At 59.2% G+C, this 27,685-nt stretch overlaps 3 protein-coding genes and 1 long non-coding RNA gene across 6 annotated transcripts; 1 reads left to right on the forward strand and 3 right to left on the reverse strand.

Moving 5' to 3' along the window:
* The first annotated feature begins 3 nt into the window (after positions 1-3).
* On the forward strand, positions 4-1,378 carry LOC122457353. The gene is made up of 2 exons (XR_006276859.1): positions 4-734; positions 789-1,378. It is a non-coding gene; the product is annotated as an uncharacterized LOC122457353 (long non-coding RNA).
* A 741-nt stretch (positions 1,379-2,119) lies between these two features.
* Positions 2,120-9,097, reverse strand: LOC119847802 (sialic acid-binding Ig-like lectin 11). Of its 3 annotated transcripts, none has more exons than XM_038382892.2 (8): positions 8,782-9,097; positions 8,204-8,331; positions 6,899-7,100; positions 6,208-6,350; positions 3,916-4,081; positions 3,708-3,834; positions 3,093-3,207; positions 2,120-2,982 (listed from the first exon to the last, which is right to left on the reverse strand). In XM_038382892.2, the coding sequence occupies exons 1-7, from the start codon at positions 8,840-8,842 to the stop codon at positions 3,117-3,119; spliced, it is 918 nt and encodes a 305-aa protein (XP_038238820.1). In that variant the 5' UTR covers positions 8,843-9,097; the 3' UTR covers positions 2,120-2,982; positions 3,093-3,116. The 3 variants fall into 3 exon arrangements, with proteins under 3 accessions (XP_038238820.1, XP_038238823.1, XP_038238821.1); XM_038382895.2 differs by having other exon boundaries at positions 8,964-9,095; XM_038382893.2 differs by having other exon boundaries at positions 2,120-2,978; positions 8,782-8,957.
* A 15,342-nt stretch (positions 9,098-24,439) lies between these two features.
* LOC122457426 (guanylate-binding protein 1-like) lies at positions 24,440-26,458 on the reverse strand. Its single transcript, XM_043502284.1, has 3 exons — positions 26,443-26,458; positions 26,179-26,298; positions 24,440-25,587 (listed from the first exon to the last, which is right to left on the reverse strand). Exons 1-3 carry the CDS (start codon positions 26,456-26,458, stop codon positions 25,163-25,165), a joined length of 561 nt encoding a protein of 186 aa, XP_043358219.1. The 3' UTR covers positions 24,440-25,162.
* A 297-nt stretch (positions 26,459-26,755) lies between these two features.
* On the reverse strand, positions 26,756-27,685 carry LOC122457354 (guanylate-binding protein 4-like). Its single transcript, XM_043501914.1, has 2 exons — positions 27,400-27,685; positions 26,756-26,995 (listed from the first exon to the last, which is right to left on the reverse strand). The coding sequence occupies exons 1-2, from the start codon at positions 27,676-27,678 to the stop codon at positions 26,771-26,773; spliced, it is 504 nt and encodes a 167-aa protein (XP_043357849.1). The 5' UTR covers positions 27,679-27,685; the 3' UTR covers positions 26,756-26,770.

Here is a 27,685-nt window from a genome sequence, read left to right on the forward strand (position 1 = left end):
GTGGGGTGGGGGGGCTGAAGCAGGGGATTCTGGCCTTACCAACGATACAATTGGGGTGGCCATGCCCCTTTGATAGGGGGGCAGGTCTCCAGGGAAATGGGGAAGGGGTGGAGACCATGGGGTGCTTTTGTAAACAGCTTCACAATGGGGCCCGGACCCCTGGGTTCTATCCCCGGCTCCAGGAGGGCGTGGGGGGGGTTACTGGGGTGGAGGGGAGGGCTGGGAGCCCGGACTCCTGGGTTCCATCCAGGGCTCCTGTATTCCTGCTGTAGGCCTTAAAAGCAGGTTGGACTCTTTCTTTAAAGCCATGATTGTTCGGGGGGGGGGGGGGGGAGGGTCTCTCTGTCTGTCAGTGTCTGTCCGTCCTCGTCATGTGACATCCTCACCAAGCACAACAGCCTGAGATGGGGCCGGGGGGGGCAGAGGAGCTGGGGGGGCCGGGGCTTCTTGCCCCACCCCCAGGAACTCCCCTGCCATGGGGCACCTCCAGGCCCAGAGGGGGCGAATGGGGCAAATCCGGATTTCACCCTCCTGCCCGCCAGTGCACCAGCCCCTCGGATGCCCCCAGCACTGGGGGTGCTGCCGGGGTGGGGAACGCTCACCCCTCACAGGTGGGGCCACAGCACCCCCCCCGGCATTGGAGAAGCCGGACCCTGAATCCCCTGGGTTACATTGGGAAACAGCTTCCCTGTCACGGCCTACTGGCGAGCAGGGACCCCCCCCCTCAGCGAGGGGTCCCCCTATAACCTGCCCCCATCCCACCCCAGAGGGGCCGTGTCCTGCACCAGGCCAGGGGTCCCCCTATAACCCACCCCTACCCCAGAGGGGCCGTGTCCTGCACTGGGCCAGGGGTCCCCCTATAACCCACCCCTACCCCAGAGGGGCCGTGTCCTGCGCAGGGCGAGAGGGTCCCCCTATAACCCACCCCCAACCCAGAGGGGCCATGTCCCAGTGCCAGGTGAGGGGTCCTTGTATTACTAGACCCCAACCCACACCAGCGGGGCCGCGTCTGCAGCGTGGGCATCTCCTCCCCGATCCTCTCTGAGCCCCCCCACTTCCCTGACTTCCCTCCAGATCCTCATGTCCCCCCAGCCCCCCCCTTTGTCCGTAAGAACCCCCCGTTGGGTCCCAACCCTGTCTCTGGCTCGAGGTTATTTTCTAGCGTGTGTGTCGGGGGAGGGGAGAAGGGAAACGAATGGGAGAGATAATAATTAATATATAACTGGGGTGGGGGGAGGGGGCTCTGTGGGGGGGCCAGGTCCCCCCACCCCGAGACTGTTCCCCCGCCGCAGCCTGAACGTTAATATATATGTAAATATCTGTCACCTTTTAACCGCCTTTGATACTTCAATAAACTCCCCGATTAATTCTTTTAACCTGAGTGGGGGCAGAGACCTGGTTTGTCGGGTCCGTCCTGTGGGGCCCCTGTTCTGCCTTCAGAAAGTGTCAGAGGGGGGCCTAAAAATCACAGCTTGGGCTTGAGAAATGAGGGACGCAGGTTGAGTGAGATCGCGGGTTTCTTCGAGGCAAAATCCCGAGGGGGCTGAAGAAAAATCACAGGCTGCCCCAAAATCACGGGCCCCCCCTCCAGACTCGTGGGGGGCCAATGGGCAGAACCAGGCTGCACCAGACAAACGTGACCCAAGGTGGCCCTTCCTCGGGCCAGGGCAGCTTCCAGCGCTGGGGCCTGGCCTCCTACCCCACTGCCCCGCTCAGCCTCCCCACGCCCCCGGGGAGCAGCGCCAGGAGCCGGCTGGGTGACGGGGCTTGAGGCAGTGGCTGAGAACAGGAGTGGTGGGACCCCCACCCCAGAAACCCCCCCATGGTGGGGACACAGGGCAGGGCCCCAGCTAGCAAGGGGGTGGGGGGGCTTGGAGCCAGGACTCCTGGGTTCTCTCCCCAGTTCTGGGAGGGGAGTGGGGTCGAGTGGTCAGAATGGGGGCAGAGGTGGGGCTGGGAGCCAGGACGCCTAAATTCTCTCCCCAGTTCTGGGAGGGGAGTGGGGTTTAGGGGGCAACGACCGACTCCAGGGCTGCCCCACAGCCCTGCTGGTGCTCCTCAATCCCAACCCCCAGCCCCATGACGGGGGCGGGGGGTTATTCAAGCGCCAGTGCTCGTGTCCAGAGTTTTAAAGTGTAATTTTAATCACGTTTAAACCAGGGGCGCTGGCCCATGCTCCCCCCCCACCCCCCATTTAAAGGGCCAGGCCCCTCCCACAGAACTACAATCCCCAGATTTTAAGCAATAAGAAATGAAACCCCCCACCCCCCACCCTGCAGAAATAACACAGCCCCCGGCCCTGCAAGGATTTACACACAGAGATGAAATTAAAGGGCTGAGAGCAGATTGCAGGGAATCAGCATGGGGTGGCGCAGTTTAGGGGGACCCCCCTCAGGCTGCCCTAGCCCCTCCCCCACCACATTGATTATAGTCTCCCAATTAAAAACGCAAATTAAATCAGTTTAGATGTTAACGGGGGGGGGGGATCCAGGCCTCTGGAGATTGGGGGGGTCTCTGGTGACCCCTACAGGGGTGAATTTGGGGTGGAGGGAGGTTTGCATATTGGGAGGTTCCATGAACAACCCCCTGCCCCATAACAAAACTGGGGGTTGGCTCCCACCTCAAATGCCGATATCCCCAAAACCAAGCTCCCAGCCCCCTAAAATCAGAGCCCCCCCAATAGATCACCCGGGGGGGCTCTTGAACTGCAAGGGGAGTTGGGCTGGTCAAACTGCCCCCCAAGATCAGGGGAACCAGCGCCCCAAGATCCACCCCCAATCCAAAATGATACAAGCCCCCCCCATCCAAAGTAGCTCCTCACCCCCCATACTGTGCATCTACTAAGTATAGAAACTGCCCCATAATAAGCCTCCCCTCAGAAAACACAGCTAAGCCCCCAATAATTTCCTGCCCCCCCATAACGGCCCCCTGCTGATTCTAGAAGTGGCTGAATCTTGTCCATGATGACCGTTGCAGTTCTGCCTGGGGGGAGAAGAGAGAGATCAATGGGGGGGTGAGAAATTGGGGCCCGTGGGGGGGCTGCAGTCCCCAAAGGATTATGGGAGGAGCGAATCCCCTGCCCCGCTACCAACCTGTGGTGGGAGGCAGGTCCCATCTCACAGCACCAGGGGCTGCTGGTCCCCCACGACTGAGGGGACCGACTCCAGGCTGCCTTTGTAGATTGGGGTGCGCTGGCCGGGCTCCTCCCTGAAACCGGGGGACAGACAGACAGGGTGAGTGATACCTACAAACCAGCCCCCATCCAGGCAGGGGGGTGGCACCCCAAAACCAGCCCCTGGGATCCCAACATCCCCCATTCCACCTTCCCTGTGGGGAGACCCCCATTAGTTTCCCCTGCACCCCCCAAATCTTCTTGGGACTGAGCTGAGGGAGGGGAAATGAGAGAAGAACGCCCCCCACCCCCATGCAAACACCCGGATCCCCGAGGGGACTTTACATTGGGTGGGGGGGAAGAGGGGGCTTGATGCCCTGGAGGGCAGGGCCCATGGCCAGATCAGACCCCACTCCCGGTCCCCTGGAGGGCAGGCCCCACGCCCGGTCCCCTGGAGGGCAGGCCCCACGCCCGGCCCTGGCCGGATCAGACCCCGCACCCAGCCCCTGGATAGCAGGACCCATGCCTGGCCCCGGCCGGATCAGACCCGGCGACCCCTGGCGGGCAGGCCCCACGCCCGGCTCCCCGTACTCACCCGGCTGGGATCTTGGCGGCGTTGCGGTGCCGCAGAAGGAAGGCGCCGAGCCCCAGCACCAGCAGCAGGAGCAGCAGGGCCGGCAGCCCCACGGCCAGCAGCAGCATGGGGGTGCTCAGCCCCGGCTCTGGGGGCGGAGAGAGGGGTCAGCATGGGGCGGCCGGGACCCAGCCCGCCGGGGGAGGGCGGGGGGGACCCCCCGACTCACCCAGCTGGTAGCTGCTCTGCGCCCCCTGCACGTCCAGCCGCACGGCCCGGCTGCTCGCGAGCTGGGGCAGGCCCGGGTGCCGCGCCAGGCACATGTAGGTCCCGGCTTGCTCCCGGCTCACCTGGGGCAGGCTCAGCGAGCTGGACGCCACCACCCAGTCGTCGCCCTGCAACGAGGGCCAGACGCTTAGGGGGCAGGGCCCTCGCGGCACCCCTGCTGAGCCCCTGCCCCACAGTGCTCCTGACTGGGCCCCTGATCCCTGCCCCACGGCATCCCTGCTGAGCTCCTGTCCCACAGTGCTCCCGCCTGGGCCCCTGATCCCTGCCCCACGGCGTCCCTGCTGACCCCCTGCCCCACAGCGCCCCCCACTGACCCTCCGCCCCGCTCCCTGCCCCACAGTGCTCCCGACTGGGCCTCTGATCCCTGCCCCACGGCGTCCCTGCTGACCGCCTGCCCCACAGTGCTCCCTACTGAGCCCCTGTTCTCTGCCCCACAGCGTCCCTGCTGAACCCCTGCCCCACAGTGCCCCCTACTGACCCTCCGCCCCGCTCCCTGCCCCACAGTGCTCCCTACTGAGAGCCCGTTCCCTGCCCCACGGCATCTCTGCCGAGCCCCTACCCCACAGTGCTTCCTACTGAGCCCCCATTCCCTGCCCCACAGCGCCCCTGCTGAGCCCCTGCCCCACAGTGCCCCCTACTGACCTTCCGCCCCACTCCCTGCCCCACAGTGCCCCCCATTGACCCTCCGCCCCACTCCCTGCCCCACGGCGTCCCTGCCGAGCCCCTGCCCCACAGTGCTCCCTACTGAGCGCATGTTCCCTGCCCCACGGCATCCCTCCTGACCCCCTGCCCCACTGTGCTCCCTACTGAGCCCCCGTTCCCTGCCCCACAGTGCCCCCTACTGACCCTCCGCCCCACTCCCTGACCCACAGTGCTCCCTACTGAGCCCCCATTCCCTGCCCCATGGCGTCCCTGCTGACCGCCTGCCCCACAGTGCTCCCTACTGAGCCCTTGTTCTCTGCCCCACAGCGTCCCTGCTGACCCCCTGCCCCACAGTGCCCCCTACTGACCCTCCGCCCCACTCCCTGCCCCACAGTGTTCCTTACTGGGCCCCCATTCCCTACCCCATGGCGTCCCTGCTGAGCCCCTGCCCCACAGTGCCCCTACTGACCCTCCGCCCCACTCCCTGCCCCACAGTGCTCCCGACTGGGCCCCGATCCCTGCCCTATGGCGTCCCTGCTTACCGCCTGCCCCACAGTGCTCCCTACTGAGCCCCTGTCCTCTGCCCCACAGCGTCCCTGTTGCCCCCCCGCCCCACAGTGCCCCCTACTGACACTCCGCCCCACTCCCTGCCCCACAGTGCTCCCTACTGAGCCCCCATTCCCTGCCCCACGGCCTCCCTGCTGACCCCCTGCCCTCCAGTGCTCCCTACTGAGTGCCCGTTCCTTGCCCCACGGCGTCCCTGCTAACTCCCTGCCCCACAGTGCTCCCTATTGATCGCCCGTTCCCTGCCCCATGGCGTCCCTGTTGACCCCCTGCCCCACAGTGCCCCCTACTGACCCTCCGCCCCACTCCCTGCCCCACAGTGTTCCCTACTGAGTGCCCGTTCCCTGCCCCACGGTGTCCCTGCTGACCCCCTGCCCCACAGTGCTCCCTACTGAGCGCCCGTTCCCTGCCCCACGGTGTCCCTGCTGACCCCCTGCCCCACTGTGCTCCCTACTGAGCCCCCGTTCCCTGTCGCACGGCCTCTCTGCCGACCCACTGCCCCACAGTGCTCCCTACTGAGTGCCCGTTCCCTGCCCCACAGCATCCCTGCTGAGCCCCTGCCCCACAGAGCTCCCTACTGAGCGCCTGTTCTCTGCCCCACAGTGTCCCTGCTGACCCCCTGCCCCACAGTGCCCCCTACTGACCCTCCGCCCCACTCCCTGCCCAACAGTGCTCCCTACTGAGCCCCCATTCCCTGCCCCATGGCATCCCTGCTGACCCCCTGCCCTCCAGTGCTCCCTACTGTGCACCCGTTCCCTGCCCCACGGCGTCCCTGCTGACTCCCTACCCCACAGTGCCCCCTACTGACCCTCCATCCTGCTCCCTGTCCCACAGTGCCCCTTACTGAGCTCCCAGCCCTGCTTCTGTCCCACAGCACCCCCTGCTGAGCCCCCCGCTCCCTGCCCCATGGTGCCCCCACTGAGCCCCCCGCTCCCTGGCCAGGTCTACTGTGTTACACCCCATGTCTATCCTTGATATTTTGGGGTATGCTCCCCCTCATGGGTGGGGGTCCTGCCCAGCCCCTCACCTGGCGGCTCCACTCGTACTCGGGGGGCTGGGAGGCGTCCGCCGAGCACTGCAGCTCCAGATCCTCGCCCTCCATCACGGCCAGGGAGTCGCCCAGGGTCCCGCACCAGGTGTGGGCGCGGGTCACGTAGACGCTCCGCAGATCTGGGGAGGAAACATGGTGTCAGGCCCCGCTGGTGCTGCGCCCTGAAATCCTCTCTCCCGCCCGCCCAGCTGCTGGAGAGTTAACCGCCCCCCCCAATGGTGCAGGCACCTAGGGTTACAATTCGGGTGTCCCGCTGCACCCCACTCGGGTAGACACCCCCATCAAACTACCCCCTCCATGCTGGCCACTATACCCTTCCCCTGCCTGCCCCATAGACGTACCCCCAAACTGATGCTATTTCCCCACTCTGGGCTCCCTGCTGCACCCGTGACCCCCACCCCCTGTGTCCATCCCCTCCCACCCAGCCTGGGGGACCAAGGGGCAAATGGGGAGGGTTATGCTCAAATATGACCAGGGTTAACCCCTCATGGCCCCCCCAAGAGGCAGACACGTGTGTCCCCCCCTTCCACTGGCAGAGCCAGATTCACGTGTGTAATGAGGGGCCAGTTCTCAACGACAGCGTGTAGTTCTGGGGGCCGGGTCCCCCCCAAATCAGGGCCCGCTGCAGCGTGGGGGTTTAGGGGAGCCCAGGGTGGGCGCCACCCACACTCCACGCGCAGGCTGATCTCGGCGGAGGCGGTGGTGTTGCCGGTGGTGTTGGCGGCCATGCAGCGGTAGGCCCCGGCATGCCAGGACTGCAGGGCCTTGATGGCCAGCAGGAGGCGCCCGCCCGCCCGCGTCACGTTCACGTCGAAGAACCAGCAGCGCAGCCGGTCGGGTCGGTCCAGGGAGACCCAGGTGTGGAGCCACTGCGGAGAGACGCCCCCATGTCGCCGTCAAACCCCGATGGCCGGCCCCCCGCGGCAGGGACCCCCAGCACTGCCCCCTGCGGCACAGACCCCCGGCCTGCCCCCTGGCTCCCCCATGGACCCCGTGCCCTGCCCCCCATGGCATGGACCCCCGGTGCCCCCTATAGATCCCCAGCACTGCCCCCTGCGGCATGGACCCCCTACCTGCCCCCCAGCACCCCCTATAGAACCCCAGCACTGTCCCCTGCTGCACAGAGCCCCGGCCTGCCCCCCAGCGCCCCCACGGATCCACTGCCCTGACCCCCGTGGCAGGGACCCCTGGCCTGCCCCCCGGGCAACCCCACAGATCCACTGGCCTGCCCCCCAGGCGACCCCATGGATCCAGTGTCCTGGCCCCCCGTGGCATGGCCCCCCAGCGCCCCCTATAGAACCCCAGCACTGTCCCCTGCTGCACAGACCCCCGACCTGCCCCCCGATGCCCCCACGGATCCAGTTCCCTGCTCCCCATGGCAGGGGCCCCGGCCTGCCCCCCGGCGCCCCCATGGATCCAGTGCCCTGCCCCCCACGGCATGGACCCCCGGTGCCCTCTATAGATCCCCAGCACTGCCTCCTGCGGCATGGACCACCTGCCTGCCCCCCGGGCGCCCCCACGGATCCAGTGTCCTGGCCGCTGTGGCACGGCCCCCCCAGCGCCCCCTGAACCCCAGCACTGTCCCCTGCTGCACAGACCCACGGCCTGCCCCCCGGCGCCCCCACGGACCCAGTGCCCTGCCCCCCACAGCACGGCCCCCAGCACCCCCATATAGATCCCCAGCACTGCCCCCTGCGGCACGGATCCCCTGCCTGCCCCATGGTGGCCCTTATGGAGCCCCTGCCTGCCTGCCCTTCCCTCTGTGGCACAGACCCCTGCCTGCCCCACGGCATCTCCTGCTGACCCCGTGCTCTGGCCCCTGCGGCATGGACCCCTCTGCCTGCCGCCTGCCCCACAGTGCCCCCTGCTGACCCCACACCATGCCCCCTTCAGCTTGGCACCCCTTAGTGATGGGTGAGGGGCAGGTTCGTCCCTGGCGGGGCAGGGCTGGGGCTGGGGCAGGCGTCCTGACCCGACTGTATTTCTGGAAGGTGAATTGGCTCATGTCAGCTCCGTCCTCGTCCGTCAGACACTCCATGGTCACGTAGCTGCCCTCCAGGATCGGGCCCTCTTGGTCAAGCAGGCGGACGGTGGGTCTCTCTGGAACAGCCCATGGGGCAGAGTCTGAGCACCCCCTAGAGGGGAAAGGCCCCATTCCCTGCCCCCCTGAGCCAGCCAGTCCCCCGCCTTGGGGCCGAATGCCATGGGGGGAAAGGCCCCAGGCCCCATTCCTGACCCTGCCCCCCAACCAGCCACCCCCCCTGCCCTGGGGTCGGCATTCCCGAGAGGGGACAGGCCCCAGGCCCCATTCCCTGCCCCCCCTGAGCCGGCCAGTCCCCGCCCTGGGGTGGACGGGAGCCGGCGCCCCCTAGAGGGGGCAGGCCCCCCAGCCCTGCTGCCCCCAATCGCGGTGGGTTCTCCTGCCCCACCTGGGCCCGTCTGGCAGAACAGGGCCTAAGGGGGCGGGTGTTGGGGGGGAGGAGCCCCGGCCCCCCTGCGAGGAAGGGAGGCCGCAGGCCGGGGCGAGGGGCACGGCTCTGACCCACTCACCCCCGTGGGCCCAGCACAGGGCGAGGGCGGCGAGCAGGACCCGGGGGGCTGGCAGGGCCATGGCAGCTGGCGAGAGCCGTCCGGGCAGACTCTGGCCTCCCGCTTCCGTGTTGCAGCAGGAGGAGGAAGGCCGGGGGGGGAGCCGGGGTTCCGCCTGCCTCGCACCCTGCCTCTGAACGCACCTGCGGGGGGGGGGAGCAGAGACGCCAGGGCCCAGGCCCCTCCGGGGGCGGAAAGTCAATAAAAACCGCCTGCAGCTGACTCCCAGCAACCGCACGTGATGGTGCAATTCCAACACACAATGCACGGGGGGGGCAGCCCAGGGCTGGGGGAGCAGGGGGCTGCGGGTCGGGAGTGAGGGGCACTGGCAGAGCTGGGGGGCAGGGCTGGGGGGGCTGCGGGTCGGGAGTGAGGGGCACTGGCAGAGCTGGGGGGCAGGGCTGGGGGGGCTGCGGGTCGGGAGTGAGGGGCACTGGCAGAGCTGGGGGGCAGGGCTGGGGGGGCTGCGGGTCGGGAGTGAGGGGCACTGGCAGAGCTGGGGGGGCAGGGCTGGGGGGGGCTGTGGATCGGGAGTGAGGGGCACTGGCAGAGCTGGGGGGGCAGGGCTGGGGGGGGCTGTGGATCGGGAGTGAGGGGCACTGGCAGAGCTGGGGGGGCAGCGGGTCGGGAGTGAGGGGCACCGGCAGGGCTGGGGGGGCAGGGCTGGGCTAGCAGGGGCTGCGGGTCGGGAGTGAGGGGCACCGGCAGGGCTGGGGGGGCAGGGCTGGGCTAGCAGGGGGCTGCGGGTCGGGAGTGAGGGGCACCGGCAGAACGGGGGGGCAGGGCTGGGGGGGGCTGTGGATCGGGAGTGAGGGGCACTGGCAGAGCTGGGGGGCTGCGGGTCGGGAGTGAGGGGCACCGGCAGAGCTGGGGGGAGGGCTGGGCTAGCAGGGGGCTGCGGGTCGGGAGTGAGGGGCACTGGCAGAACTGGGGGAGCAGGGCTGGGGGGGGCTGCGGGTCGGGAGTGAGGGGCACCGGCAGAGCTGGTGGGGCAATCCGAGGACTCCTCCTCCCCCCCATGGGGATTTCTGGGGGGGGTGACCCAGGGCGTGGGGAAGGGAACCGGGCAGCTGCGGTCACCCCCTGCCGAGAACTGGCCGGGCGGGGGCGGGGGCGGGGGGGTGTAACTCATCCCCTCCCCCCAGCCACCTCCATCGCAGGGCGGGGGGCGGGGCCGCCGGCTGGACCGGTCCGGCCGGTTCCGGGCCCCACGGGGAGTGTTGGGGGCGGGGAGCTCAGCCCCAGTGGCATGGCGGGGGGAGGGGGAGGAGCTGAGCTGGAGGGATGGGCAGGGGCACTCGGTGGGGGTCTGGGGGTACCAGGCTGGGGGTGGGTGGGCAGGGCAGGGCAGGGGCACTGGGGGGGCAGGGGGCACAGGGGCTGGGAGACACCAGGCAGGAGGGATGGGCGGGGCAGGGGGCACCGGGCAGGGTGGGGCAGGGGGCACAGGGGCTAGGAGACACCAGGTTGCGGGGGGGCAGGGGACACAGGGGGGGCTGGGAGACATCAGGATGGGGCAGGGGGTACGGGGGGGGGGCTGGGAGACACCAGGCGGGGGGGGCAGGGGCATGGGGGGGCTGAGCTGGGGGGCAGGAAGAGGGTTACCGGACACCCAGCTATTGGGGTTCTGTCTGCAGCTATTGCCCCCCCTCAGCCCCCGGGGTCCGGATTTCACACTTGCTCTCTGGTTTCAGAGTAGCAGCCCTGTTAGTCTGTTTCCACTAAAAGAACAGGAGGACTTGTGGCACCGTAGAGACGAACAAATGTATTTGAGCATCAGCTTTCCTGAGCATCCGATGCAGGGAGCTGTAGCTCGGGAAAGCTGATGCCCAAATACATTTGTTCATCTCTAAGGTACCACAAGTCCTCCTGTTCTTTTTGTCATGTTTCTGTTAAACAGCCCCCGCACCCCACCCCAGAGGTGGCTGCATCTCTGCTCTGTACATTTCCTTGGGATCTTGAGGCAGGAAGGAGCTGTGGGAATATTTGTTTCTCTTATGAAGACAAACGCCTGGACAGCTAACGAGTGAAGCTTCTCTCCTGCCTCCTCCACTTCACGCCTCATCACCGGCCCTTTAAAACCAGCGGGAGGATTTGGTTTAAGGCTAATTGAACAAATGGGAACTAAAAGCTGATCCGTCCACTGGGTTGAAGTGTCACTGGGCTGCAGGCGGCCTCTCAACACGCACCCCCTCCCACCGATCTCCCCGCAGAGTGGGAAGGGGAAGGCCAGAGCTGGGTGGATGTGAGCCACGCCCAGGAAGCCCCCTTGAACTCCACTGCTCCGACCCACCCAGATTTCACCCCCCATCTCAGCTCCCGACTCCCCCATCTCTAACCACTAGCCCCCACTCCCCTCCTAGAGCTGGGGAGAGAACCCAGGAGTCCTGGCTTCCAGCCCCCTGCTCCCTAATTTACCCTAATTGTGAGCTTAACTGTACAAGGGAAGTGAAAGTTCGTTACACCAAGCTCCGTTGATGGGAAAAGGGGCCGAAGGGAGGCCAAGCCGGAATTAGCAGTAGTCAGGGGGCAAGTCACCGCTAATGGCCCAGCCAGAAGCTGCCTCGTCCCATTGGGGTCCAGCCCTTTAACTGTTCCCCGGCTGTGGGGACAGACCCGACTGGTGTTTCCAAGGTGCGACACTGGCTGACGTCTCTGCAGCCCAACCCTCTCCTTGAGCCCTGTTTGAAGTTGGACAGTTTCGGGCTCGTGTGAACACCTTGAACTCGGGCAGCTACTGCCCAGAAAGTGGGGTTCTGCCCCTCTGGCCGCTCGGGTCCAAGGAGCAGTGAAGCCAGCAGGGCGACGCAGTGGCTGGTGTCTAGCCTATAGGGTGAACTTCAGCAGCCAACCCCCGTTGAAAGCCAAGGTGCTGCCCTGGCACTGCTGATGTAACCCGGGATGGCTAACGCGAGAACACGGCCACGTGGCCACGCTCGGTGGCCGGGTTATAGCCAGGTGCTGGCCAGCAGCCATCTCCGCTGTGTCTGGTGAATACCCCGGATAACGGCATGGGCTTAAAATGGAGCTGCAACCAGGGACGCGGCCCGAGCAGGGTGTTTCCAGTGGATCCGGCCTGGGCCCTTCGCTAGTTACCATCTCAGTGAATGCTCTGGAAACCTACAACCTGCAGCGAACCCCTAAACTGGGGGAGTGGGAAATCCTGATGAGGACACGGCCCCGATACCGAGCCAGGCAGGTCACTTGGGAAACAAACAACGGGTCACGTGGGCTACAGCCCACGAAAGCTTATGCTCTAATAAATTTCTTAGTCTCTAAAGTGCCACAAGTGCTCCTGTTCTTTCCCGTAAGACCCCCACCCCCGCCCAAAGACCCAGGGCGCAGGAGGACCGAGCTCAGACAAAGTCAAAGGCTCAGGGGCTGTCAAGGGGATGGGGGGCTGGACAAATTGGGGGGCTGGGCTGTGGTGGCTGCTGCCGATCTGCCCTTGCCCAGCTGGCTGGGTGTGAAAGATAGTCGCAGTCCCTGCCATGAATGGAGAGTCTGGCACGGTGGATACTGAAGATGGGAGGATGGGCTGTGGACATGGGAGGGAGGGAAGAGGCCGAAGGGTGGCCCAGGGGGAAAGGGCCCGGGGGAAATGGGTCAGGGGCACGGAAGGGAACAATGGGGCCACTGGCACGGGAGGCGTTGGCTGGACGTATCTCTTCCCTGAGGCCCGAGATCTTGTCCTCCATCGGCCTGGCTTTCTCCACAAAGCCCTTCTGCAGCATGGCCTCCTGCTCCTTCAGCTTGCTCTCCAGCACCCGCTCTGCCTCCTGCCGGGCACTGGCCAGCTCCTCCGCCACCTTGGCCTCCAGCTGCTTCATGTTCTCCTGGTGGCTGCGCTCCTGGTCCTTCAGCAGCTGCTCCGTCTGCAGCCGCTTCTCCTCTGCCGCCTTCCACTGCTGCTCCAGCATCTCCACATCCTGCTTCTCCTGCACATTGGGACGAAGGCTTAAAACAAACAATCCCGATGTAAAGGCCAGTGAAACGGTGCCGCTCGCCCATCGCAGACACAACGTTTACATGAGAACGGGCAGCATTTGGGGCAGATCTGCCGGAGTCTGATTCTCAGACACCTGAAGATCCCCCATTTCCTGCCTACGTCCTGTTGGGCTTAGAGCTGCCACTGCCTGGAGTTGAGTGAAGAACTGAGTGTTTGGGGTGGGAGCCCAACCAAATCATCAAAAAGAAAAATTGTTTTGGATCAAAGTGGAACGAAAAACTTTCAGATTTCCCTGCAAAATGAAAATAGTTGGAAAAAAATTATTTGGGGTCAAACTAAACATTTCATTCAACCTGAAACAAATGTTTGTCTCTTTTTCTTTTTTGTTTCGTGTTGTTTTAAATTATTTTTAAAAATAAAATGTTAGTCCAGCCCAGCCCAACCTGCCCTTCTGAAACAAAAAGTTGAAATATTTTAACCTTTTTAGAATTGTTGTTGTTGTTAAGACCATAAGAGCGGCCAGACTGGGTCAGCCCAAAGGTCCATCCAGCCGAATGTCCTGGCTGCCGACAGTGGCCAGTGCCCGGTGCCCAGAGGGAATGAACAGAACAGGGCAATTATCGAGTGATCCATCCTGCTGTCAGGTCCCTGCATCTGCACTCAGAGGTTTAGGGACACCCAGAGCGAGGGGTTGTGTCCCTGCCCACCCTGGCTAATGGCCTTTGAGGGACTCATCCTCCAGGAACGTATCTAGTTCTTTTCTGAACCCTGGTATTCCTCTGCTCTTCACCACATCCCCTGGTAGTGAGTCCCACAGGTTGGCTAAGAGTTGTGTGAGGAAATACTTCCTGTTGTTTGTTTTAAACCTGCTGCCTGTTAATTTCATTGGGTGACCCCTGGTTCTTGTATTACATGAAGGAGTAAACAACGCTTCCTTCTTCGCTTTCCCCTCACCTGTCATGATTTGGAAGACCTCAATCAAGTCCCCCCTTCGTCGTCTCTTTTCCAGGTGGAACAGTCTCTGTCTTCTTCATCTCTCCTCGCATGGAAGCTGTTCCTTCCCCCTCATCATGTATGTTGCCTTTCACTGCACTTTTCCCAGGTCTAACAGCTCTTGTCATTGACCAGAATGATTTGCAACAAATTGGCCTAAATTACCACTAGCTTTGGTTGCCCTGAATCTGGGGGAAAAAAAAACTTTCCGCAAAAAATGTCTTCTAACTCTACTAATGTCTGCTAGTGAGAGCGGGGTTTCCCTGGTTGCCGGTGATAGGAGATCGGCAGCTGGAGGGAGTTCAACACGGAGAGCGGAGAGATTTTCTTGGGCACAGAGCCTGCCGGAGAGGCAGGCGTGGGGATTTATGAGGAAGGGAACTTCCTGCTGCTGTACAGGCCCCTGTGCCAATCCTTTATAAGGAAGCAAGAGGATACCAATTAATACCCCTGCAAGGTCAGGAATTCTGGCGAACCCCTGGGCCCAAAGGGCGACAATCTCTAATCTATCTCCAAAAAGAAAAGGAGGACTTGTGGCACCTTAGAGACTAACAAATTTATTTGAGCATAAGCTTTCGTGAGCTACAGCTTACTTCACTGGATGCATTTGGTGGAAAATACAGAGGGGAGATTTATATACACACACAGAGAACATGAACCAATGGGTTTTATCATACACACTGTAAGGAGAGTGATCACTTAAGATGAGCCATCACCAGCAGCAGGGGGGGAAGGAGGAAAACCTTTCATGGTGATAATCAAGGTGGGCCATTTCCAGCAGTTAACAAGAACGTCTGAGGAACAGTGGGGGGCGGGGTGGGGGGGAGAAATAACATGGGGAAATAGTTTTACTTTGTGTAATGACTCATCCACTCCCAGTCCCACCTTGCTTGTCACCATGAAAGGTTTTCCTCCTTCCCCCCCCTCCTGCTGGTGATGGCTCATCTTAAGTGATCACTCTCCTTACAGTGTGTATGATAAACCCATTGTTTCATGTTCTCTGTGTGTGTATATAAATCTCCCCACTGTATTTTCCACCGAATGCATCCGATGCAGTGAGCTTTAGCTCACGAAAGCTTATGCTCAAATAAATTTGTTAGTCTCTAAGGTGCCACAAGTCCTCCTGTTCTTTTTGCGAATACAGACTAACGCGGCTGCTACTCTGAAACCTAATCTATCTCCAGTGATCCTGCTGTGTGGAGCTTAGCTAAGGAGCTAAACACGGAAGTGTTATTGCTGCGGCATCCTGCCACAACCCGTGACCGGGGGTTCAGACTGTGTAAAATGATGCTGTAGCACATAGGACTAAGCCAGCCCCTCCACCCCTCCAAGACCTACATACGCGATGCATGTTACCTGTGGTCATTTGATGGATTGATCCATCCAGGAGACCAGTTGCCGGTTGGCTGGAGTTTATCAGACTCTGGGCTGGGGTTATCAAAATAGGCCCCTAAATCATTTAGATGCTTTTGAAAAATCTCACCCCTGGTTTTGATTTTTTCCCTGTACAAGTGAGCAGTGATTTGAAGTTGCTATGGGAATTTCGCGCCATTATTTTAGTTCCTGTGGGGCCTTACATTAAAAACGGATATTTTCCCCCTATTTTTCTTTTAAATTCTCCTGAGGCTTGCTTGGTTTTTGCTTCTCCTTCACACTATTTGAGTCTATGCCCCATAGTTCACGCGCGCTAGACTGCCTTGTGACAGGCAGCAAATAATTCAAGGATGAAGAGGTATTTAAATCCAATGCAGTATTGATTTATAGTAAGTGAATTTCACGTGGGTGGAAAATACTGGTTCAGTGACCCCTAAGAGACACACACACACACACACACACACACACACACACACACCCCCTTGAGTGTTTAATCTCTTTGGCCACTATTCATTCCGGCTGCAGGGGTTTTTTTAGAATGTTATTAGAGGTTTAACTGCCACCTTTTGTTTCAGATAGCTGCAAGAGACAGATAAGCACAAGTCATTGCCCGAAGCAACTCAGAAATTGCAAACATCTTGGCGGAGGGGCATCACTGAATATTGCTTTGGCTTAAGAGTCTGTGTGTAAGACATGGCAGAAGGGGAGAGACACTCAGAGACAGAAGGAGCAGAAAGCGAGACGCAGCCCGAACAAGCAACTGATAGCACAACCCTGAGAGAAGCCCAGAGAGGGAGCTTTTGGGCACAATACTGGCTGAAAGAGGCTTCGAATTGTGAGCAAGGAAATTGTCTCCTGTTAGAATCATAGAAGATCAGGGTTGGAAGAGACCTCAGGAGGTATCTAGTCCAACCCCCCGCTCAAAGCAGGACCAACAGCAACTAAATCATCCCAGCCGGGGGTCAAGCCAGGCCTTAAAAACCTCTAAGGATGGAGATTCCACCTCTTCCCTAGGGAACCCATTCCAGCGCTTCACCACCCTCGCAGTGAAATAGTGTTTCCTGATCTCCAACCTAGACCTCCCCCACTGCAACTTGAGACCATTGCTCCTCGTTCTGTCATCTGCCACCACTGAGACCAGCCGAGCTCTGTCCTCTTTGGAACCCCCCCTTAGGGAGTTGAAGGCTGCTATCAAATCCCCCCTCACTCTTCTCTTCTGCAGACTAAACAAGCCCAGTTCCCTCAGCCTCCCCTCGTAAGTCATGTGCTCCAGCCTCCTGATCGTTTCTGTTGCCCTCCGCTGGACTCTCTCCAATTTGTCCACATCCCTTCTGGAGTGGAGGGCTCTGTTTTTCAAGTCCTCCTGTGTTCAGGAAAACTGAATTTGGTCCATGCTTGGTAAATAAACGGGATTGTACCAAAGGTACCAGACTCCATCCTCAATTTCTCCTCCCAACTGGAACAACGCACAAGATTCCAAATTCTGGCGAGCCCCTTGGGTCAGCGAGGCTAACGCTAGGGACACAGCGAACTATTTAATCCTGTGCATGGGGCATCACAAGCACCATCACAACGCAGTGGGGGCGCGAGTCTCTCTAGTTTTGTGCTGCTAAAGAACCTCTCCTGCCCAATCCTTTGAAATAACCTTCTTCATGGAACTGAAAAATTGTTTCCTAAGACGGCGGAGGAAATGAGGGAATTTATAGGTCCCGTTCGATCAGAAATCCCCCAGGCTAGAGCAACGCACTGGATTTCTCCTCCTCTGCTTCCACCAACTTTTTATCTGCTCTGAGGACGGCGCCTGTCGCGGCCAGGAACTGGTCCAGCACCTCTTCTGCCTGGGAAGAAGAGATCACATAGTGCTGAATTATTCATGAGCTCTCATGAATATGCTAATCACCCAGGTCTCCCAGGGGACTGCGGCCAATAAAACAGGTTTCCTCTTAGCAAGGGCCGTTGCTGTAGTTTTAAAACAAACATCAGGGGGGATGAGGTAGGAAAGCCCTGCGGTGGATACAAGGGCGACGGAAGGTCACTAAAAGTGGGGGGGCCACCAGCGCCCGAACCGTGGCCCCGCCCCTGCACTACCCTTCCCCTGAGACCCCACCCCCACTTTGCCCCTTCCTTTTAAAAGTGATGGGGCTATGGCCCCCCAGCCCCCCATTCTGCCGCCCCTGTGTGGATAGTTACGCCCACTTTCCAATGAAGCGGTTGTCACCCACTCACCTTGACCCCATTGTTGGATTTTGCCCAGAAGTTCACCACGCGGCTCTGGTCTCGGAGGTCTTGGTAGCCGCCAGGTAGCATGTAAACCCCGTCCGTGTGCTTCTTCCACACAGCGGCTGAGAGCTCCTCCCGCAACACGAGGCAAAGATCCTTGGAGATGCTTCATTTCTGCTAAAGACGTTGCCAAAGGCCTAGCCAAGAAAAGGAAAAAACCTCATTTCTGTCCTCTGCAGCCTCCTCTCTGCTCTCGCCTATAGCTTGCGGGCGGCCCCTGCCCCGCTGGAGAGAAGGACACGGTCCTGGCCTTTCTAGCCCTTTTGCCAGCAGGTAACTTACTCCCACTGCTCGAGCCAAGCTCACCTCGAGCAGTGCGAGCTCACAGCGGTTTCAATCCTAGACAGGCCCCAGCACGGCTGCCCCAGGGGATTGAACCAGGGACCTCTAGAGCTAAAAGCACGACTGCGTTACCATAAGCTCTTGCTGATACCTCACCTTCTCAGCCTTGACGGAGCGCTGCATGAAAAGCTGCAGAGCATCCGACAGAGCTCCAACATGGTCGCCGGGAATGTCACCCGCATCTCTGTCTCAGCCACGTAGTAAGCCAGCGCCTCCATGATGCCCATCTCGTTCTCTGTAGCCATCATGGCGTCCTCCAGGCAGGGCACGTTCCCGCTGTGTATCGTGTCCACATAGCTTTTGACCAAGGCGCTGAGCACTGGGAGGAGAAAGGAGCAGAGGGTTAGGTCGCTGGGAGGCTTTTTCTGGGCCCTCCAGGGCTGATGGTCTATGCGGGGGACTGGTCCCTTCCTCTTTTGTCCCTGGGCCAGACAAGCAGCCCTTCGAAGACAGCAATGGACAGGAAACAACTGGCCCCTGCAGGGTGGGAAATGATCATGCGATTAGGAGAGGAGGTGATCCCACTATCAGCTGCCAACCCACTGGTAATCTGGCCCTGCACCAGGCTCAAACGGCTCATGCGATCCTGCCCAAACAGGGGAATCTCTGGAAAATGGATCTTACTCTTCATACCAGCATTAGCTGTTTTTAGCCTGAGTGGCTGGCCATATTTGGGGTCTCGTGTGTTGTTTCTGTTATGGGGGGGAACATTACTGATGGAATCAGGGTATTTCTTTGCTACTTCTTTATTTACACAGCAAGAGGCAGTTTTTTTTACTCACAATCCCAAGCCTCTTTCCAGCCAGCACGCTGGCCAAAAGATCTCACTTGCTCTTAGCCTTTTTCAGGGTCATGTTAGAAGCACATCTCTGGGGCTTGCTGGCTTCCTTCTGTCTCTGCTTCAGTGGTGATTCTGCTGCTTCTCTGCCACACCCTCCCCTCACACACACACACACACACACTTCCACCAAAAACAACACCCGTATAGCTCAGATTCCTGAGCAGCCTTGTATATGTCCCACATTTTAGGTGATGGCTTCTTTAGTCTCAGCTGCCTGGTTCCATAAAAGGAGGTGAATTGCTTCTTTGACACTTATCCTGATTGAAGGGCAGCTGTGACCCCACCGGGTTTCACCCTGTATACCAATGTTGTGTTTCAGAAATTTGCTACTGGGGCAGCCCCCAGGCACTCGGAGCAGGGAGCTTAGCTGGGCGCGCTCATTAGGGAGTACCAGAAAGCAAAGCGGGTGTGTGGGTCTGTGGCTTTCCAAAGGGGCTGCATGTGAAGCACCCTATTGATCCCTTTTGTTTCACAGCCCATTAATCGATCTGTTAAGCACCTGTATTAGCACAGCTCTTTGTGTCTGGCTGCTCTGCTGCAAACAGATCACTGGCTGCTCCTCTTTGCTGTCTCTGAGCTGGGACATGACACCACTTTTTGCACCAGGACATTCATTCTCTGTAACGGCTTCAAGCCAGTGGGTGCTGTGAAAGTCCAGGGGAGATTTATTTGCTACTCCTTTCTGCTAAGAATTGGCAGGGATGGGACTCGCGGCTGATTAGATTTCAGGTGACAGAGTTCGGGTATGTGGAAGTTGCTGGGCCCGAAACCCCCCCACGCAGTGCAAATAGCTCTGTGTCAAATGGAAACTAAAAGCAGGCCAGGAAAGCAGTCTCCCTTCGTATAACAGGAGCTGATGCTGGGAATTCAGCGTCATGCCGACACAAAGCCTGTCTTGTGTTTCACTCTAAGCTGTGGGGAAAAGGCACAGCACCATCCCATAAAGTGAGGCGTAAACAGTACCCTTCCTTTCCCCACAGACACTCGCAGGAGTTTTACTGCCCATGGGTTCCTGGGCCGCCCTCTCCACCCTTTTTAAATATTGGCATAAGAGCTTTTTCCAGTCCTCTGGGACCTCCCTTGAATGCCAATATGTTTTGCATATCAACATCAATGGTTCAGGGAGATCCTCGGCCAATTCTTTTGCTACTCTTCCATAAAGGGTACCTGGTCCTGCTGATTTAGAGATGTGTAACTTTAGCATCTGGTATTTAACATCCCCCCCAGTCACTGGTCGAACAGAAAACCTATTACTGCTGCTGGAGCTGAATGCCTTGGCCCCCTTCCTTCCACTCCAGGGCAGGAATATTCACAGAACCCGTCTGCCTTCTTCGCATCCCTCATGAGGCTTTTCCCAGCTGTGACTATTAGGGTGCCTGGGGGTCACATTTTGTAGCTTTCTCCACAGACATGAGGGCTCAAAGATTCCTTTTTCTTTAAGCCTGAAACCAGCCCAGATCTACCTGACTCCAGGAGCTGGGGCTTAAAGGAAAATGATAATACTCATAAGTATTGCCAGCACTGGTCCCTGCTGCCCCCTGGTACAACTAGCCGGGTGTATAAAGGGGCTGTAGCAGCTACGGGAAGGCCTTGAAAATAACAGGTTCAAAGGACATGGCATCCAGCAGGACATGCTTTTGGGGGGGGGGTGCCACGCTGGGGAGGTGGCTCAGGGGATAAGAAGCGTCTCTCTGGGGAAAGGGGCCTTGCCATGACCGAAGGCGGGTGTGATAAATGATGGGGGGTGGGGAGCTCCCTTTTATGGACACCCAGCCAGCCAGTAGCTATAAAGTCCTTCTGAGTAACTGTTCTCTAATTACTCTACCTGTAAAGGGTTAAAAAGTCTCACTGCTATGGCCTAGGTAAAAGGAAGTGAGTGGGCACCTGGCCAAACGAGCCAAGGGAAGGCTAGAACTTTAACAATTGAATGGAGACTCCCCTTCGGTCTGTCTGTGGTTGTTCTCCCGGGGAGAGGAGACAGGGCAGCAGCGATGCTATAAGACGCTTGGGGCCAGGTATGAAAAATCCTCAGTACCATACCTAGAAGCTCCTCATCTGAAACCCAGATACGTAAGTAGGTCAGGAAATGTCTCGGAAGACGTGATCAGGTTTATCCCTTTTTACTTCTTAATGGCTTGTGGACTCCTGCCTGCTAACACTGGGTGTTTTTGTTTTGCTTGTAACCTTTAAACTGGACCTCAAGAAAACTAGTTTTGGTGCTTAATCCTTGTAGTTACTCTTTTAAAATTTAGAAAATGCATAAATTACCAGATGAATTTTCTTTTCTTTTTTTTATTAATAAAACGTATCTTTTTTAAGAACAGGATTGGATATTTTTGTCCTAAGAGGTTTGTGCACATGTTGTTTAATTAGCTGGTGGCAGCAGCTGATTTCCTTTGTTTTCTTTCTCAGCTCTTCCCCAGAGGGGGTGTGAAAGGGCTTGAGGATACCCCCAGGGAGGAATTCCCAAGTGCGTCTTCCTGGTCTCTCAAAGGGGTTTTTTGCACTTGGGGGTGGCAGCATCTACCAATCCAAGGTCAGACACAAGCGGTGACCTTGGGAGTTTAATACCAGCATGGAGTGGCCAGTATTAATTTTTAGAGTCCTTGTGGGCTCCACCTTCTGCACTCAAAGTGCCAGAGTGGGTAATCAGCCTTGACATGGTGATAGAAGTGGGATCATTTTGAACCAGAGGCACAGACCTCAGGATTTTAAAAGGACACATTTTTCCTTTTTGCAGCCTGCAAAGCCAGGGAGGTTTTTTTCTTTCTTTTCCTTGCTTTGCTGCCTGAGGGGGACAGGCACACAGAGAGTTCAGCCTGCCAAGCCAGGGAGTCCAACAAGCATACTTTTTTTCTAGCTTCGTGGCAATGAAATAGCTAGGCTAGCGTTGGGCAGACTGAGCAGAAGGTTGCGGTCGGGCACCGACGGCCGAGAGAACCCAGTCTTCCCAAAGCGGCACGCCACGGAGCAGACAGACCCAGATCCAGCCCAGACCCCCCTGCAAGGGAAGGGTCAGCCCTCCCCTCCCTGGGATCCAGCTGCCAAGCGGGAGGGATGCCCTTAACCCAGACCAAGTTCTGACTGCAGAAGACAGGAATTTCTTCCCGCAGATGAAGCGCTTGGACGCGGAAGCGGAGGAGAAGCGCGTAGAGCTGGAAAGGGTGAAGCTGGGTCAACCAGGTAGCCCTACAGTCCTCCTCCAGGTACCGCTCTCAGCGGGTGTGATGGGCTGTCACCCCGGGATGCAGTCTGGGAGCCGTGGGAACAGCTGTTGGCTCTAACCCCCAAGCTGGGGAGGCCTCTCCCACACTGCTTTGTTGGAGATTCAGCCAGCCTCACCAGGCCCTGTTATCACCCAACATGAGAGCAGGTGGTGCCACATACCCAGCTCAGCGACCTGAGTGCTTTACCGCAGCCACTCAAGGACAAAGTGCCCATTTCCCAGCTCTCCCGCCTTGCACCCTTGCTGGAGTGTGACCCCGGAATCAGACCATCATGTACTGCACAGGGATCTGTACAATCTAAGCTCATTAATAATCCTCCCTCTCCCGCTCCAAACCCCTTGATCCCAGCCCGGAGCACCCTCCTGCATCCCAAACCTCTCATCCCCAGCCCCACCCCAGAGCCTGCACCCCTTTTTGTGCCCCGACCCCTTGCCCCAGCCCAGAGCCCCCTTCCACACCCTGAACTCCTCATTTCTGGCTCCACCCCAGAACCCACACCCCCAACCAGAGCCCTCACCCCCTCCCGCACCCCAACCCCAGTTTTGTGAGCATTCATGGTCCGCCATAGAATTTCTCAAAAAGAAAAGGAGTACTTGTGGCACCTTAGAGACTAACAAATTTATTAGAGCATAAGCTTTCGTGAGCTACAGCTCACTTCATCGGATGCATTGAGCTGTAGCTCACGAAAGCTTATGCTCTAATAAATTTGTTAGTCTCTAAGGTGCCACAAGTACTCCTTTTCTTTTTGCGAATACAGACTAACACGGCTGCTACTCTGAAACATAGAATTTCTATTTCCAGATGTGGCCCTTGGGCCAAAAAGTTTGCCCACCCCTGGGCCAGGCTGTCTCTCCGCAGACTGACTCGGGTTGCACGCTTCCTTACGGGGCCCCCGACCTGCCACCAGGCCCAGGAACCCCCCTGAGGATTTAAAGCTAACGCAGCATGGTACAAAGTGCCTGGGCCGGGTCTGCCCTGGCATGGCCAGTGAAATCAATGGGCATCTGGCCCCACCCGCCTCAGGCCGGGCTGAGCATCCCACTAAGTGCCTAAAGCCCTTTGGCAATCTGCCCCCTCGGCCTGGTTTAAGGGGTGGGGCTGAGCCCCCACAGCACCTGTCAAGTTGAAAATCAGCCCCCAAGTGCCTTAAGGGGAGAGGGGTCAGAGATGCCCCCAGGTGCCCTCTGCAAGCCAGCAGCTGGAGTGAACCTACAACTTGCAAATACCACAACCGATCCAGTTATTTCAATGTGCCAGTAGATGGTGGTCTTCACAGCAGGGCTCAGCCCCACCAGCAGCGGGCGTACCCACACACACCCACACACGCACACACACGCACGCGCACACCAGGCTCAACCGTGCACAGCTTTCAGTTAAAAGTCGATTTTTCAGCACGCTTGGCAGTGCTCGCACCCCGGCAGGTTGCCTCGCACCCGGCTCTGCAGCACAGAGTCCCTGGTGCACATTCGGGGTGTTCTGGTCAAAGCGGTACGAGTTAAATGCCCAGACTACGCCCCGCCCCTGCTCAGGAGTGGGGATCCTGCCGTCTGATGCCCCCGCGGAGTCCCTGTCTGTCTCGCCGACACACTTGCTGTTTGAACTTGGGAGGGGAAAATGGCAGCTGAGGAAAGGCTCAATGCTTGCTCAGAAAGAGGGCGACCGGGTGACTTGATCCCAATGTGTACGACTGGTCACAGGGAGTATCTCCCAGGCACCCGAGGGCTCCGTGAGCCGATGGAGAAAGACAGAACAAGAACTGCTGGCTGGGAGCTAAAGCCAGACATGATACAGCTGGAAATAAGACCAATATATTTAACCGGGCGGGTGATTAGCCACGGGAAGACGCTCCCAAGGGAAGTGCTGGATTCTCTAACTTTGCAGGGCCCCAGAGTCAGACCGGCTGCCATTCAGAAAGCTGCTGCTGCCCTTCTGGCCCATGCGGTTGGCTGATTATTGGGGCATCCCAGGGTTGTTTCTATTAAGAGGAGAAATCGAAGCTATGAGTCAGGTCTGTTCTTGGGTGTGATCCTGTGTCTTTACAACGAACGCCCACCCAGGCCTGCCTCCCGGACCGGAGGGGAGACGTACAATAGTGGAAAGTTTCCTTGCTCAGACATCCCCAGTGTGCCTCTCCAGCTGGATCTGTGCCTAAGAAGCTGTCTCTTTGCTTCCAGCTCGGGGTCACGCTCGCTCACCATTGCTTCTCTCCCTTTCGCCTGGATTTTCTGTACTAAACACCCACAGACACATCAGCCCAAAACCTCAGCCACTGCCTTTGCAACCAGGGAAACTACCTACCTTTAATTTTTGCTCTAGCCTCGGCCTGTGGCCCAGTGCCTTGGACAGTGGCTTCTGTAATTTCTGGCCATCTCACTCCATGAAGGGGCTAAATTGCTCTTTCCATTTAGCTCGGATTGTAGGATCTTCTCCATATCGGTATCTGTCTATGTGCGAGGGGGATCTAATGCTGCAAAGCCTCGTGGAACAGCTGCGTGGTTCCACTGGAGAAGAGAAATAGCCCCTCCAACTCTATGTTTTCTCAGTGTCGCTGGTGGAGGAAGAGCGACCGCAATCGACTCAAGAGTGTCAATACAGACACGGGGACAGGGCTGCTCCAGCAGATGCAAACCTGTTTAATTCATACCCGGGCTGCAGGGCACAGAGTCTCCTGGCGCAGGGAGATACAGGCGTTGGAGAGCTTTTAGCCACCTGCCGGCAGCTCCAGTTACAGACGGAGGGATAATGACCTAGCTCTCAGCATGCTGAGTCGGGGAAAGGAGACATTCCCACAGCTGCCTCACCCTAGACACACAGCAGCCCTGTTCCAGCGCCGGCAGGGGGGAGAGCCCTGGGAATGGGGTTGCATTTACACAGTTATAGGGGCACAGAGGGAAATCAGAGCCATTCGCTGGAGATCCCTGTGTTACCACTGTGCATATAGATAGCACCATCCGCTCAGCACCTAACAGACAAACAGCACTTTGTCCTCCCGACCCAGAGGGAAGGTCCCCATTTCACAGGGGGAAACTGAAGCACAGAACAGTAATGTGATCAGCACAAAGTTACAGAGAATTACAGTGCAGGAGGTGGGGAGAGAACCCAGACATCCTGGTTCCCAGCCCACCTGCTCTGACCACTAGACCCTGCTCCCCTCCCAGAGCTGGGGACAGAACCCAGGCACCCTGTGATTTCCTTTTGCAGACAGCTCCAGGCCGTGTTAGTAGCTGTGGGGGCTGGCAGATTGCAGGAATTAGTCAGAAGCAGCTTTTGATTCTAAAGGGAAGCAGCGTTTGTGGGACTTGCTGTTGGGGGGACCCCACAGGGGCCTGGCTACTTTCATCTCTGGGTTTTACTCGGGTTACTCGTCCCCTTCCCACGCTGGTGCCTGGATCTCAGGTAATCGGACACGCAGGTGACGGTTCTCAGCGCCTCTCTGATGGTGCCGAAAAGGTCTGACAGAAAATCAGTTTTGCTGGCAGAGCTGATCTCCCGCTTGAGCCCAGAGATCTTGTCCTCCATCAGCCTGGCTTTCTCCACGAAGCCCTTCTGCAGCATGGCCTCCTGCTCCTTCAGCTTGCTCTCCAGCGCCCGCTCTGCCTCCTGCCGGGCACTGGCCAGCTCCTCCGCCACCTTGGCCTCCAGCTGCTTCACGTTCTCCTGGTGGCTGCGCTCCTGGTCCTTCAGCAGCTGCTCCGTCTGCAGCTGCTTCTCCTCTGCCACCTTCCACTGCTGCTCCAGCAGCTCAGCCTTCTGCTTCTCCTCTTTGGGGGGAAAGAAAGGGGGAAATAGAGGCACAATCCCTCCCCAAACCGCCCGGAGCAGCCCCCGGCACCATGCAAACCCGCACCCCCGGACTAGGTTGGCATGAGACAGGGGTGGGTAACTAGGGAGCCATCCCCTTGCCACCAGCGTCTCAGCATGGGACCTACCTAACCACGTCTTGAAGGGCAGTTTGGATGGGGACCCACAGAGCCATGGGCATGGGGGGAGTAGGAGGCATGCAGAGCCCCGGGTGTAGGAAGACGTGATGGGCATTCAGATCACCTGGCATGGGAGGAGGGGCAGGGAGTTTAGGGAGTCTCTAAAATAAAGGGGGTTGGGAGGGGGCACCCAGGGAGTTAACTGGGGGAGGGGATGCAGGGAGCTCCTGTTGGGTGCAATGAGTTTGGCTGACAGATGCTTTGCAGCGTGTGACCCCGGTATTATTTGCAGTCTGCATGGCTGTAGCACCCAGAAGCCCCAGTCCTGGCCCAGGGCCCCGTGGCACCAGGCACTGCACAGACATGCTGCAGTGATGGAAACTGGTTCTGCTGCAAAGAAAAGGGGGCAGGGACTTGTTTGTGGGGTCTCACCGGCCACGTGCTTCTCCGCCTCCGTCAGCAGCTTGTCGGCCTTCAGCACGGCCTCCGCCTGGACCAGAGAAGGCCAAGGGCTGGATTGTTCATCCAATCGATATGCTAATGAGCTCCTTCCTTTCTCAGGGGAGCAGGCCTCTCAGGGGGACTCTATTCCGCCTCGGGGCAAAATGTTCTCCCCATGAAGCCGGGGGGATCGCAGGGGCCGGAGTCTGGGGTGGTGAGATGGGAGCTGAGCTGCAGCACAGGGGTTGATCCCACCTCTCTGTGGCCTCATCCCCTTGGCGGAGGAAAATCGATGCTTTGGTGGGGGTTTCCTGACAGTGCAGCAGACCTCCGGGTTAGAAAGCAAGTGACTGGGTTGAGAGGAAAATGCTCGCACCCGCTGGGGAATGTGGGGTGTTTCTCTGTGAGAGCTGCTCTCATTAAACAGGAATCGCTTCAGGGATGTCCTACGCCCTGTGCTATGTAGGAGGTCGGACCCACTAATTACAGGGGTCCCTCAGTGGGCTAAGAATTGATGAACCTTCTCCCGGAGCTGTGCGTGCTGTTGTGACTGCCAGGCTGGAGGTGGGATGGGGGGCTAATTTCAGACACTCACCTTGACCCCTTTCTTGGCCTTCGCCCAGTAATTCTCCACCACCCGGTTCTGGTCCCTGTCGTAGGCCTGGTACCCGCCAGGCTGGGAGTAAAGCCCAGCGCTGAGTTTCTGCTGCATGGCGGCTGAGAGCTCCTCCAGCAGCGCGCGGCAGGTCTGCTCCGAAACGGCCTCGTTTTCTGCAAGGAGGTTTCCGTATCGCTCCGTGATCCCGGCCTGGGCAAGGAAAGGGAGAAACCCCATCGCAGAGCCATGGCTGGGGCTGGATTCCGGTGCCATCCCGCCTCCTCCGGCTGACGCCTGCACCTGACTGTGGGTCACTGGCCAGTCGGGGGATTGGGGGAGCCGAAGGCTCACTGGCCACTCGGGGGATCAGAGGGTCACAGATTCATTGGCCAGTCGGGGGATTGGGAGTGCCAATGGTCCACTGGCCAGTTGGGTCACCCGGGGATTGGACGGTCCCTGGAGCAGGCACCAGGTTTCAGTTGGGTATCTGTACAGCACGTGGCACTACGGGGCCCTGACCCACCACTGGTGCCCAGCAGGCCCCCCTGCAGTGCAAATCCATCCCAGCAATGCTCTCCTTGCTGCTGAGCCTGGCTTGGGACCCCCCCACCTACCACCAGCTGCTTCTGGAACCCCTGCTCCTCGTCCTTGACGGAGCGCTGCATGAAGAGCCACAGGGCGTCCGCTTCGCACCTCCCGTGCAGCGCCGAGAGCTCACCCAGCTCCACCGGCAGCCGCAGCCCCCCCATCCCGTCCGCGTAGTGAGCCAGCGCCTCCCTGAGGGCCGCCTCATTCTCGATGGCGGCCTGGGAGGTCACCACGTTGTTCCCCTGCTTGTACCCATCCTGCTCCCTGTCAGCACTGTCCCCCACCAGGCACATGGGCACCTCCATGGCCACA

This window comes from Dermochelys coriacea, chromosome 24, assembly GCF_009764565.3.
Source record: "Dermochelys coriacea isolate rDerCor1 chromosome 24, rDerCor1.pri.v4, whole genome shotgun sequence".
In the NCBI taxonomy this organism is placed as follows: domain Eukaryota; kingdom Metazoa; phylum Chordata; order Testudines; family Dermochelyidae; genus Dermochelys; species Dermochelys coriacea.

Coding starts and splice junctions, on each gene's coding strand:
- LOC122457426 (XM_043502284.1), bottom strand. Junction 25,588..26,178: donor GGCGGAGAAGCACGTGGCCG/GTGAGACCCCAC, acceptor TTCCCCCCAAAG/AGGAGAAGCAGAAGGCTGAG.
- LOC122457354 (XM_043501914.1), bottom strand. CDS start 27,678: ATGGAGGTGCCCATGTGCCTGGTGGGGGACAGTGCTGACAGGGAGCAG. Junction 26,996..27,399: donor GGTTCCAGAAGCAGCTGGTG/GTAGGTGGGGGG, acceptor TTCCTTGCCCAG/GCCGGGATCACGGAGCGATA.
- LOC119847802 (XM_038382892.2), bottom strand. CDS start 8,842: ATGGCCCTGCCAGCCCCCCGGGTCCTGCTCGCCGCCCTCGCCCTGTGC. Junction 7,101..8,203: donor CCTTCCAGAAATACAGTCGG/GTCAGGACGCCT, acceptor GTCTCTCCGCAG/TGGCTCCACACCTGGGTCTC. Junction 3,835..3,915: donor GCAGAGCAGCTACCAGCTGG/GTGAGTCGGGGG, acceptor CTCCGCCCCCAG/AGCCGGGGCTGAGCACCCCC.